Source organism: Balaenoptera ricei, chromosome 8, assembly GCF_028023285.1.
Source record: "Balaenoptera ricei isolate mBalRic1 chromosome 8, mBalRic1.hap2, whole genome shotgun sequence".
NCBI lineage: Eukaryota > Metazoa > Chordata > Mammalia > Artiodactyla > Balaenopteridae > Balaenoptera > Balaenoptera ricei.
The window spans coordinates 100,382,025-100,394,546 of NC_082646.1; the positions used below are offsets into that span (position 1 = coordinate 100,382,025).

The window sequence follows — 12,522 nt, forward strand, 5'->3', positions numbered from 1 at the left end:
CATTAAGCCAAACATTAAAGAGATTTGCAAAAAATGTAAAATAGTGCCACTCATCACATTTTTTTTTTTGTTCTGGAAGATACGGTTATTTAAAAAGTATATGTTATTTATATTATCATGTAATGGATTTATTATTAATGAATTATTAATTCCTTTTAAATGAATTAATAAACATTTAAATTTTTTCAGTTTTAATTTCTAGTGTGGTAAATACCTGTAAGTAAAACTCACAAAGACATAAGTTCTTGGGGGTCATCAATAAAGTTGAAATGAATAGGAGTCTCCTGAGACCAGGAAGTTTAAGAACACATCCATGGCGGCCAGTGGCCAGCAGATGGCGCTGCTCTAAGGAAGCTAATAAGAATTGAATTGCTGAATGAGGGATTCTTGGCCCAGAGGGCTGTGTGAGAGGGATGTTTGGTTGTCCTTAAAGGATCTCTCTTTCCTCAGAACGGACGAGATCTCTCTATCCGGTCCAGTGGCAGCCGGCACATGAAGAAGCAGACATTTGTGGTACATGCGGGGACAGACACAAATGGAGATATCTTTTTCATGGAGGTAGGTGCTGGTTCATGCTAGGGGCCCAAAGCAATATTTGAGAGTCACAAGGAACTCCTAGAACTGATGCCCAATATTTTTCCCCACTTATTCATCTTCATGATCCATTTATCATTAAATTGTCAGGCTCTTATGCAAATAAATTAATATAATAGATTCCCTATCATTTTTTTATTTTTTAATTTTTTAAAAAATTTTAATTTATTTTTGGCTGCGTTGGGTCTTCGTTGCTGCGCGCAGGCTTTCTCTAGTTGCGGCGAGTGGGGGCTATTCTTTGTTGCGGTGCGCGGGCTTCTCATTGCGGTGGCTTCTCTTGTTGCGGAGCACGGGCTCTAGAGCGCAGGCTCAGTAGTTATGGCGCACGGGCTTAATTGCTCTGCGGCATGTGGGATCTTCCCAGACCAGGGCTCAAACCCGTGTCCCCTGCATTGGCAGGCGGATTCTTAACCACTGTGCCACCAGGGAAGTCCATCCCTATCATTTCTTTTAGATTTTATTTTATTGATTGATTGATTGCTATGTTGGGTCTTCGTTTCTGTGCTAGGGCTTTCCCTAGTTGCGGCAAGCGGGGGCCACTCTTCATCGCGGTGCGCGGGCCTCTCACTATCGTGGCCTCTCTTGTTGCGGAGCACAGGCTCCAGATGCGCAGGCTCAGTAGTTGTGGCTCACGGGCCCAGTTGCTCCGCGGCATGTGGGATCTTCCCAGACCAGGGCTCGAACCCGTGTCCCCTGCATTAGCAGGCAGATTCTCAACCACTGCGCCACCACGGAAGCCCCCTATCATTTCTTTTATATATAGATTGCATAGATGATATAGTCACATTGTCCATAAGTCAGAACAACATAGAATGGTATACGCTGGCAAGTCTTGCTCTCATTCTTATCCCCTTCCACTCAGTTTCCCATCCACCTCACCCCTTCCTCTTGGAGGTAACCACTTTTATTTATAACCAGTTTGTATCTTCCAGTGGTTTTCTATGCAAACACAATAAAATATGAACATAAGTTCTTATTTTTCTACTCTTTTACCTAAAGGTAGCACATCATATCTACTGATCTGTACCTTTTTTTTTTTTTTCATTAAACTTATCCTGGAGATCTTCTGTATCAGTACAAAAAGAGCTTTCTCATTCTTTTTACAGCTGTATAGTGTTCCACTGTGTGACTATACCATAGTTTATATAACCAGTCAGTATTTATGTACCCTTGATTTTCTTCCAAATTTTTGCTATTGCCAGTAGCGCGACTCTGGTTGATGCTGTGCCTGCTTCATTTCCTACATGTGCAGGTTTATCTAAGAATTTCCAGAAGTGGAATTGCTGGGTCAAAGGAAAAATGCATTTATAATTATGGTTGATAAGACTCTAAAGTATCTCTTAACATATAATAGTTTCCCTCCCATGTTGCCATTTATTTTGTTGAAGAAATGTGCCCTATAGAGCATCTTACATTTTAGATATTTTGCTGATTGCATCTCCTTAGTGTTGTTTAACATGTTTCTCTATCACTTGTATTTGTACAAGCTAGTAATTCAATCTAGAGATTTGGTCAGTTTCAGATTCAATATTTTGGCAAGAAGAGGTGGTGCTGTATATTTCCTGTCGCCTCATATGGTTGGCTCTGTCCTAGTGATCAATGGGTTCACATGTGGCCAACCTGACCTATCCACTGCAAAGTTCCTCATTAGTTTTCTGATTTAGCTTATGGTATTTTTTTTTTAATATTTATTTATTTATTTATTTGGCTGCTCCTGGTCTTCGTTGAGGTATGCGGGATCTTCCTTGAGGCATGCAGGATCTTAGTTGCAACATGTGGGATCTAGTTCCCTGATCAGGGATCGAACCCAGGCCCCCTGCATTGGGAGCACAGAGTCTTAACCACTAGACCACCAGGAAAGTCCCTAGCTTATGGTATTTTTTACCATGCAGGATTTTTTTACTTTTTTGTAGTTAAATTAATCAGTCATTTCTTTTGTGGCTTCTGGATTTTGAGTCATAGTTAGAAAATCCCTTTCTTAATCCAGTATTGTAAAGGAAATTGGCCATGTTTTCTTCATTTCTGTGTTTTTAATTCTCAAATGGATCTCTTTCTAAGTAATTTTAGGGACCAAGTACTGCTCCTCTATAAAGTAGTGAAATTAGCTAATATTCTGCTGCCTTTTGGCTTAGTTGAATTTGATTTTCACATTGACAGCTTTTTGAAGAGGTAGTTTGTCTAACGTAGGGTGGGATTTCTGCTCTGAGGCAGAAACATACATGATGATGTAGCTGAGAAGGGAGTCATTTTCATGTCACCTTGAAGTGTTAGAATTTGGCTAGGTGCCTATCAGAGCTGAGGGCTACTTAGGACATCTGCACCACAGTAAATTTCTCCAGAGGATTCCTTGAAGTATAGGATTCTCTCTCACCACTCTTACAGGGAGCCTCATACGAGGGCCTTGGAGCATGGGGTGGGTCCATCATCTCATAGATGCTCCCCCTTGTACTGCAAAGCGAGGGTTCCTTGCCCATTCCATCAGTGCCTGGCTACTGTGATGCTGTCAGATTTAGCTGTTCTCAGCACAGCCTACTGCTTGCATGAGTAGTTGGATAGCAATTTGCAAAGACTTTAAAAAATTATCTTTATTGCCTTTTATTTTAATTACAAAAGTAATAGAGTATGTGCCGTAAACGTTTCAAACCATATAGAAGTAAATAAAGTAAAAAGTAAAAATTTTCCTTCACTTCCTTCCCGTGCCATGTCTCAGAGGTAACCACCGTTAAAGAATTTGACATGAATCCTTTCAGATTTAAAAAATGCATATTTGTATAAATACAGCTTACTTATATGGAATTTTGTTTCAGTGTTTATAAAAGTGATATCAAACTACAAATATTGTTATATAATTTGGCTTTTTTCACTTAATGCATCACAGGCATATCTATAATATGTCTACATTATATAGAAATCTGTTTCTATTTTTTAAATGGATGCTTAACCATTAGGTGTTATATGGATGTGCCATAATTTATTTAACTGGTCCCTCCCACTTCTTTTTTTTAAACAACACTTCACTGATTATCCTTGCACACATAAATCTTTGCACACTTACATGAGAATTTCTATAGGATAGATTCTTAGTGTGAAATTTCTCGGTCAAGCTTATATACATTTACAGTTTTGATAGATTTTGCCAAATTGCCATCCCAAAGACTATGCCAGTTTACACCTCTACCAGCAGCATAGACAAGTATGACACATTATTACCATCGTCTCTCTAGCCTAGAAATCATATGTTCTTCTACATACCCGTCCCTCTCCTTTCCATCATGTTCTTAGAGGGTTATGGAAAGTGGAGTGGTATTCTCCATTTTCCACGTGGAGAGAACCACAGAGTTCAACTGGGGCTAGAATCCAAGTTTCTAATTCCTACTCAGCTACGTTGGCCCTTTTCTTCCTAAAGCTTTTGAGCCCCAGTAAAGTCTTAGATGGTAGATTAAAACTGGTAATCTTGTATATTCCTCATTCATTCATCTAATTTTTATGGGGCGCATATCATAGCCAGGCACTCTGCTGGGTTTGCTGGGTTTGGGGTTATATCAGTGAATAAGGGAGACATAGTTTCTGTTGCCCTAACAGGGTTGACAAGCCATTGGGGAAGTCAGATAATTAAACACCCAGTGTCATAAAATATAATGAGCATTGAGAGAAGATGTTCAGGGGGCAGGTGTTATGGGAATACATAGCAGAGGGTCTGGGAGTCGTGGGCGACCCTCAGAAGTGACCTTTGAGCTTAGACTTGAAGAAGAGTAGGACTTGATGGCTGGAGTCAGGGAGGGGAAGTGTGTTCCAGGGGTATTTGGGGTAGAATGGTGGGACTTGATGGTATAGTTAGAGGGAAAGAAAGGAGTCTTGCATCACTCCTTCATTTCTGGCCTGGGCATCTGGGGGAGACAGTGATGCCATTTACTGAAATAGGGAACTGAGAAGGAGGAGCTGCCCAGGAGGAGGTGTGGAGTTCAGATTTGGACATGATGAGTTTGAAGTGCTGCCAGTGAGACATCCAGATAGAGAGAGGTCAGGACTCAGGAAGACAGGTCTCATATGGAGAAAGATTTGAGAATCATCAACGTGGTCATAATTATTATATTTCTTACATCATAGTTGTATTGTTGTTATAGCAGCTAACTCCAGGGTACATTCTATGTGCCTGGCTTTATTCTAAGAATTTTTTTAAAAATTTATTTAATTAACTAATTTATTTATTTTTTGGCTGGCATTGGGTCTTCGTTGCTGCGTGCAGGCTCTCTCTAGTTGCGGCGATCGGGGGCTACTCTTCGTTGCAGTGTGCGTGCTTCTCATTGCGGTGGCTTATCTTGTTTTGGAGCATGGGCTCTAGGTGCACGGGCTTCAGTACTTGCGGCAAGGGGGTTCATTAGTTGTGGTTTGCGGGCTCTAGAGCACAGGCTCAGTAGTTGTGGCACACGGGCTTAGTTGCTCCACGGCATGTGGGATCTTCTCGGACCAGCGTTCGAACCAATGTCCCCTGCATTGGCAAGTGGATTCTTAACCACTGTGCCACCAGGGAAGTCCGATTCTAAGAATTTTGTGCACATTAACTTATTTAATCTTCACAGTAACTCCATGAAGTTACTACTATCCCCATCTTACACATGAGGAAATATAGACAGATTAACTTGCTTAAGGTGACACAGCTAAGTAAGGAGACAGCCTTAAATCTAAATCCAGGTAGTCTGATCTTAGGCCTGTTCTCTTGCCCATCGTGCTATAATGTCTCCACCATAATTGAAGGCATACGAACAGGTACGTCCACCTGAGGGAGAATGTTGAGCAAGAAGAGGATGTGGAGAACTTTGCCTTTTAGTTTATATCATCCTGTGGAGTATAATTTTTTTTTTTGCAATAAGCAATGTCCGTGTGTCACTTGTGTAATTAATTTTTGAAAAGATTTATGCAGAACTAGAGCCGAGCCAGGATTAGAAAATGTGTTGGTTCTATTTTTTTTCTCCTTGGTTAAGTCTGCCCTAATTCCCTGCCTTTGTGCTTGTCAATAGCAATGATTCCGAAGGTTGTAAGGTGGAGGCATAAGATACCCTCTGCGTACTTTAAGTCCAGAACACGTAAGAAGTAATGAACACTGACTGAAGTGAAGTGAGCCTCCTTCCTTGCCCACAAGTTCCTTTCAATGGCTCCTCCTCTGTCAGTAAACGTTCTTGTGGACTGTGTGTCCAGCAGTTCAGTGTTTGTGTCTCCACGTAAGGAAGACTGAGCATAAGACAGAAAACCTGACCTTGGGGATGCTCCTAGGACCAGTTGTCCCATCTTTCCCCGTGGGGAGCAGCGTGCAGTGTGGCCTGGGGTGGGAAGAGACCAGGGCCACCGACCGCCCCGTGCGCCTCTGCAGGTGTGTGACGACTGCGTGGTGCTGCGTAGTAACATCGGGACAGTGTACGAGCGCTGGTGGTACGAGAAGCTCATCAACATGACCTACTGTCCCAAGACCAAGGTGCTATGCTTGTGGCGTAGAAACGGCTCTGAGACCCAGCTCAACAAATTCTATACTAAGAAGGTACCCGTGAACTCTGTGTGCGTTGTGGGTTGGGCGTTGAGGGAAAGTGCGGAGCTCCCGCAGGGAAGTTAACATTCCAGAATCCACGCTGGAGCCCCACTTTTGCCTCTGGCTGTGGCGTGGAACACGTAAAGCTGTCTCCGAGGTCCTGGCATGGGCCCAGGCCTCCAGCAGCCATTCTAGAGCAGAGGGTGGGGAGCCGGGAGAGCTTGTATGACAGGACAGCTCTCCCCACTGTGCCGCAGTGTCGGGAGCTGTACTACTGCGTGAAGGACAGCATGGAGCGTGCTGCCGCCCGACAGCAGAGCATCAAGCCCGGTGAGCAGAGGACGGCTCCCTGGGCGCGCGCCTTCTGTTGGTTTTCGGCCGTCCTGAGCGGCGGAGGCCCGACGAGGAGGTCAGGCCGCAGGACGCCCCACCTCCCACTTAGCTGATGACCTCCTCCCTCGCCACAGGGCCGGAGCTGGGTGGTGAGTTCCCCGTGCAGGACATGAAGACTGGCGAGGGTGGCTTGCTGCAGGTCACCCTAGAAGGGATCAATCTCAAGTTCATGCACAACCAGGTAGGTGCAAGCGGCAGCACGAGGCTTCCCAGCCCCGGTGTTGCATCTGCAGTAAGGATCAGTGTCCAGGTCCCCAGTGCTTCCCCAGAGAGCGTGCGAGAGGCCTCCGGGGCTAGTGAGAGGATCGGAGCAGCTGGACCGGAGAGAACAATCAGAGGGGAGGGCGCAGTGACACTGGCAACCACCTGGAAGGTGCGGCAGGGAGCCTGTGCGGGGAGGAGGGGAGAGAGAGGGGGCCATGGTGGCCCGGCTGCCCCAGCCCATTAGACTCAGCACAGTGTGAGTGGGAGCGTCTCACTTGGCCCTTCTTCGCACAGTGTCCGCCTTCCCTTATCCCAGGGTGTGCTTTTGCTTGGTGGTTTTGCTTTGAGAGTCTATACCGGCTGATCCCCTCGCGTGTTTCTGGTGCGCGTGAAGCACGCGCGTACGCGTGTGTGTGTGTGTGGCTTGTGTCTGTCCCATCTGGAGTGTGTGTGTTTATTTGCCTTTTTTTTCCTGCCGATTCTTCTTCCTATTCTCTTCCTTCCTCTGAGCGTCCCCGCTCTGTCGCCTGCTCCACAGGCCCCACTCCCCTTCTTTTGACTGGGGAGCACTTCAGGATCCATCTTGCCCTCACTGCGACTCCACCATAGGAGCTGACTTTTTTCTCTTGGTTCTAACGCAGCGTTACTTTCTCTCTCAGTGGACATTCCTTAAGCTAATTCCTTTCTGAGGCCAGCGCACCACCCCAGGTCCGCGCCCAGCCCTGACTCTTCACACAAGTGCCTTCCCTCCCCCTCCCCTGACGTGCTGGTTCGTCTCCTTGAGGCCCTGAGCTAGACCCGAATGTGCGAAGCACCACGGCCCCTGGCCAGGCAGCAGACACTCAGGGGCGGTGAACATCTGGACTCTGGGGCTTCCTCCTACCACTTGCCATTTTAGTTCTCCTTCTTTCAGGAATCCAGCTGGGCAACTTGGTGTGATGGGAAACAGCTGCCCAGGCTTCCTGGCAGTATACTTGCAGTAGTATATTTACTATTAGTCATAGTAATATATTAAATAGTATACTTAAGACCTTAGGGTCCACCCAAAGAGGGGTTTACTTAAGTACTTTTCTAGACCATGAAGGTGCCAGCACTTCTCGGGGACCAGGCTTCTGACTGCACTTTAGGGCTGTGGCCTCCCCTGATGCCTCACCTTCTGAAGAAGAGATCTCATTAAATGACACCCAGATGCCCTCTTCCCGCTTGGTACACCCCCTTTGGACTGACCTACCGTCTAACCGTTACAAAGTATGTACAAGCTGGTCTGTAGTTTAAGGCTTTGCCCCGGAAGAGAGATCCTGAAGAGAGAGAGGAAGTCAAACCCTGACTGATGATGAGATAATGGCCTTGGGGTCTATCTTCTACCACATAACAGTCAGCTGGAGTTGAGGAAGCATCGGACCCCTGGTGGAGTTCTGCAGTGTGGGGTAACAGATGGGAAAAGCATGGTCTTTGGAGTCAGGACGTACTTGGATTCAGAGCCCCGCTTCGTTATCCACGGGCAGATAAACTTTCTGATCCACGGTGTCCGCATCTGTACAATGAGGGCGATACTGTATCCTGTGTGTGCCACGTAGATGTAAGGACAAACAAATAGTATTTGTAGAACTCCTAGTAGGTGCTCACAAGTGGTTGCTGTTAGTACCATCCATCACCACATACTCTTGGGAGAGCCTGAATCCTGTTTCAAGGAAGATGCCAACACCTCCCTCCCAAGGACAGTCTGAGGGGAGCTTTGCGCCCGTGCCAGCCCTCTGCGCCGGAGGAGGATGCATGGAAGGGTAGAGAGCTGATGGGCTGAGGGGGGGCCCCTGGGGCACAGTGTCCTACAAGCACTGCCCTGGGCAGAGGGTGTGGGCAGGCAGCCCAGGCCAGCAGAGGGGCCTTTGCGTTGGCTTTGACGGTTAAAACTAACACCTTCCTTTCTCTCCCATGCTTTCTCCTCCGGCCAGGAGCGGAAGGTACATGCCCTTTCTGCTGTCTTCGCTTCTTAGCGCTTTTGAGTTGTGTGCGTGTGTATTCTTCCATCCTCCCTGTGGGAAATAGGTTTTCTGTGTGGGTGGGGCTGTAGCTGGGAGAGTGGGCTTTGCGGGGCAGTGGGGGAGCCTCTGGGCCTTACCCCCTCCCTCCCTCCCTCCCTCCCTCTCTTGCAGGTTTTCATAGAGCTGAATCACATTAAAAAGTGCAATACAGTTCGAGGCGTCTTTGTCCTGGAGGAATTTGGTAATTACACTATTTTGCTCTTAGGTCTGGACTCACATGGCAGTAACTCAAACCTCGGAGCTCCAGAGAAGGGACTAGAGACAGAGAAGACGAGCCTCTGCAGAGAGGTCAGGAGGAGCAGGAGTGACAGGGAGGAAGCGGGAGTCCTGACACGAGAGGAGGGAGGAGGAAAGGAAAGCTAGTCGGTCGGTGGCTGCCTGAGAGTGGGCCGAAGAGCAGTGGCTTAGGCGCCGGGCTTAGAGTTCAGCGCTGGTAGTGAAGAGGCTCCGCGAAGCAGCGCTGCCTTCCCTCGTTTGGCCAGCTGGTGGGGCAGAGCAGACGAGCCATTCCCTAGCTCTGCTGTGTTCGTGCCGCCTGCCTCGGTCCCTCTAGCAGCCCAGTGCTCTGTCCAGCTGCCCCGGGGCCCCGCCAGGGTCCATCGAGCCTCTGGGCTGCTGCAGGAGGGCGTGCGGCGGTGCAGGCAGGCTCACTCTAGGGGGCAGGCAAGCCTAGTGGCCTCAGAGGCAGAGGGCAGTGGTAGCTGGAAGCCGGGAGCTAGGCTCCCCCCAGCCAAGTGCTGACTATGAGTGGTGTCTGGGTTCTCACCCTGGGGCTTTGAGTTCCTGCTGTGTTTGTGCTTCATTCTTTCGTGCCCCTCATCGCTGCTATGAAAACCTTCGTTCTCCAGCAGGTAAAGTGACCTCGCCGTGCTGCCTGTCCCCAGGCCCCTGCCTTGGGCCCTGCGGTGGGTGGGCAGGCTCCCTTCGCCCAAGCCAGCTGCTCGCATCACCAACTTGTCTCTTCCCTTCTCTCCCCACCCTCTTCCTTCCCAACCTCCTCCACCCTCGCGCTGGCTCACTGGTTCCGAGTTTTCTCCCATGTGCTCCTTTCTCTCTTCTGCCAGAGAGACGTTTGGGGGAGTCTTCCAACTCAGGAGAAGGACCTGGGCTCATTGCTCTACCTTTGATGAGTTTATTCCCTGTTAACCCTGGGGCCCCCTGAATTCTACCTCCCAGGGTCAGAAGAAGGTGTGGCCAACTCTCATCCTACCTTTTCTGGCCCCCAGGGGATGGCACGCCCCCTGCTCCCAGTCTCCAGGGGCCATGATGATGGCTGAGGCTGGGGGACCTTACTCCTTCCTCTGGCCAAGCAGAACCCCTGCATGGCTGGGGCAGGGGTGACTCTTAGGTCTTGCATTCCGGGCTGTGGACATGTGTGTATTTTGCCTGATGCTCCCTGTCACCTCCCTCCCCGGGTGCTGTACTCACCTGTCTCTTCTGCTCGGTGTGTCTGCTCCAGAGCCCTCTGACGCTCTCCCTCACACAGGCAGGCCTGGGCCTCTCCTGCCATCAGGGAAGGAAACTTCCAAGTCTGGTGGGTTTAGTATCATGCCATTTCTTCATCCAGCCTCAGGACCCTCAGTGTAGGGGCTGGGAGTACAGGGAACGTGTTTAACTTGACCAGAGCATGGGGCTGGTGACTGACAGGGGTGAGTTCTCGGGTGTCTCAGCAAGGTGAGGCACAGGCTAGAGGCAGTGCTTTCCTCCCAGCCAAAACCTGGGAATATCAGCTGTGGTCCTCGGGCCCTGGATGGTAGCAGCGACCTGGCTGGTGAGAGACTAGCCTGCTCCTGTGCTGAGGCCCTCCAAGTCGGTAGAGTCACGGCGGCCGTGGAGCCAGGGGCCACTGCAGACCTCAGATGTCAGGCTGAGGAGGCCGGGCCAGGCCCAGAGGGGAAGGGGACCCTGGTGCCGGGTGCTGCCGCCTGGGGGAGTGTGGCGCTATTGCTCTTAGTTTTCAACTTTCTGTTTTGTCTCTTGCCCGTCCGGTTTTAGTTCCTGAAATTAAAGAAGTGGTGAGCCACAAGTACAAGACACCAATGGTGAGTGTGCCGACAGGCCAGTCTGCGAAGGGCTCCCTGGGGGCGTTCCAGCAGGAGTGGGGTGGGCCTCTGAGAGCACAGGGTGAGGGGCAATTAATGGTTGAGAAGAGAATTTAGTCTAGATGCCAAAGATTCAGCTGGAGCTGAAGCAGGTCTTCAGCCTGGGAGAGGCACACATGCTGATCCCCTCCCACAGGCCAGCTCTGGGGCCTCGCTTGGGGCTCTTTAGTCTGGAGGCCTGAGCCCAGAGTTAGGGCAGGAGTGTCCCAGTTGGCAGATCTCCACGTGTGAAGATGTAGGAACCTGCGTGACGTTGATCTGGCTGGTTTTCTCTCCTCCAGGCCCACGAGATCTGCTACTCTGTGTTGTGTCTCTTCTCATATGTGGCTGCTGTCCGTAGCAGTGAGGAAGATCTCAGAACCCCACCCCGGCCCGTCTCTAGCTGATGGAGAGGGGTTAAGGCTGCCCCAGCCCAGGGGCCGTCCCTTGCCTCTCGCTGTTCCCAAGTGCACGATGCTGCTGTGACTGCGAAGTGGGTGATGTGTGTGTGTTCTCTGCCAGCCCCCTCGCTGAGGCTTAGGTGGGTCCCAGTTCTGTGTGTCTCAGTGTCTTCTTAGTGTGTCTCACAGGGCTGAGCTAGTCTCTTCCAGCTTCTTCCTCTCCACCCCCCAAAGACCATCCTCCTGTCCCCTCAGGGCTCAAAAGTACGTGTGTGTCTGTCTGTTGGGCCAATGGCTTCTAAGACGAACTCGGAGTACAGGCCAGAGCGAGCCCACTATTACGTGTCATTGAGACAGTTGTGTTGTAGTTTCTCGTCCTTGACATTATAACCTTCCAGAGCAGGACTTGGGCTCTCCGTCCTCTGTGATCCGGCACCACTAGGTGCCTGGAGCAGTCCCACTATGGGGCGTTGAGGGAAGCTTGAGGCTTGTCGCCCCCAGACAAGGGCGGGGTGGGGAAAGAAGGGGAGAGTCAAGGGGCAGCAGAGCGAGTGGCAACCTCCCTGCTGCCCTAGTTCCTCCCTGGAACTTCCAGGCAGTTCCCAAGCTGGCAGCGACTGCCCACGGGCACAGGCCTGGCTGCTGCTTCCATGGTCTCCACCGCTGCAGTGGGGCTGCACTGACGGCTGCTGTTTGCTGAGCAGCAGTTTCCGCGTGGTCCGCCTGGCCTTCGGCAGGGGAGAGCAAAGTGACTGGGGCTAGGAGAGTCCCAGGGACCACAGGCTGCCACGCCCAGGAACCTGGTGGTGTGGGGAGAGGCCAAGTTCAGTACCCACCTCTGTGTCTGCGGGTAGCATCGCAGCACTGGCTGCCAGGGGGAGAGAGAGCCTGGGAGTGAGTGGGCAAGAGATGACTGTAAATATTTCAGCTCCACATTATTTATAGAAAATGTACAGATGTGTGAATGTGAAATAAAGGTCCCTAACTCCCCTTGGGCTCCTGGCTGCCATGCGTTAAATGACGCCTTCTCTCAGCCTGGGCTGAGGAAGGCTGACCCTGGACTCGAAAAAGGCACCTTTGGCCTGAAGCAGTCAGGGAGGTGAGATCATGCCCATCCAACCTCTGGTGTGCTGAAGGCCCCGCTTCCCACCCCTCTGGCCCAGTGGAGCTCACCACGCTTCCTGTGCTCTCGAGAGGCCCCATGGGAGGGGCCTTCCCAGGGCCTCATCAGAGCGCTGCTGTGCTATGAGTTGGTCACTAGAGGGAGCAGCCAAACAGGGCTTTGA

The 12,522-nt window shown here is 50.1% G+C and overlaps 1 protein-coding gene across 22 annotated transcripts in view; it reads left to right on the forward strand.

The window, feature by feature from the left end:
* The window catches only part of MADD (MAP kinase activating death domain), a 40,296-nt gene extending 28,070 nt beyond the window's left edge, over positions 1–12,226 (forward strand). For 19 of the 22 annotated variants that reach the window (XM_059931560.1, XM_059931537.1, XM_059931538.1 and 16 more), the window contains 7 exons: positions 451–558; positions 5,963–6,127; positions 6,373–6,445; positions 6,583–6,689; positions 8,866–8,935; positions 10,750–10,796; positions 11,138–12,226. In XM_059931560.1, the coding sequence (XP_059787543.1) occupies positions 451–558; positions 5,963–6,127; positions 6,373–6,445; positions 6,583–6,689; positions 8,866–8,935; positions 10,750–10,796; positions 11,138–11,242 (675 nt within the window). In that variant the 3' untranslated portion in view covers positions 11,243–12,226. Of the gene's footprint in view, positions 1–450; positions 559–5,962; positions 6,128–6,372; positions 6,446–6,582; positions 6,690–8,865; positions 8,936–8,959; positions 9,043–10,749; positions 10,797–11,137 lie in introns of all 22 variants that reach the window. The other 3 variants (XM_059931552.1, XM_059931556.1, XR_009504701.1) reach the window with 2 other exon arrangements.
* The last annotated feature ends 296 nt before the right edge of the window (positions 12,227–12,522 follow it).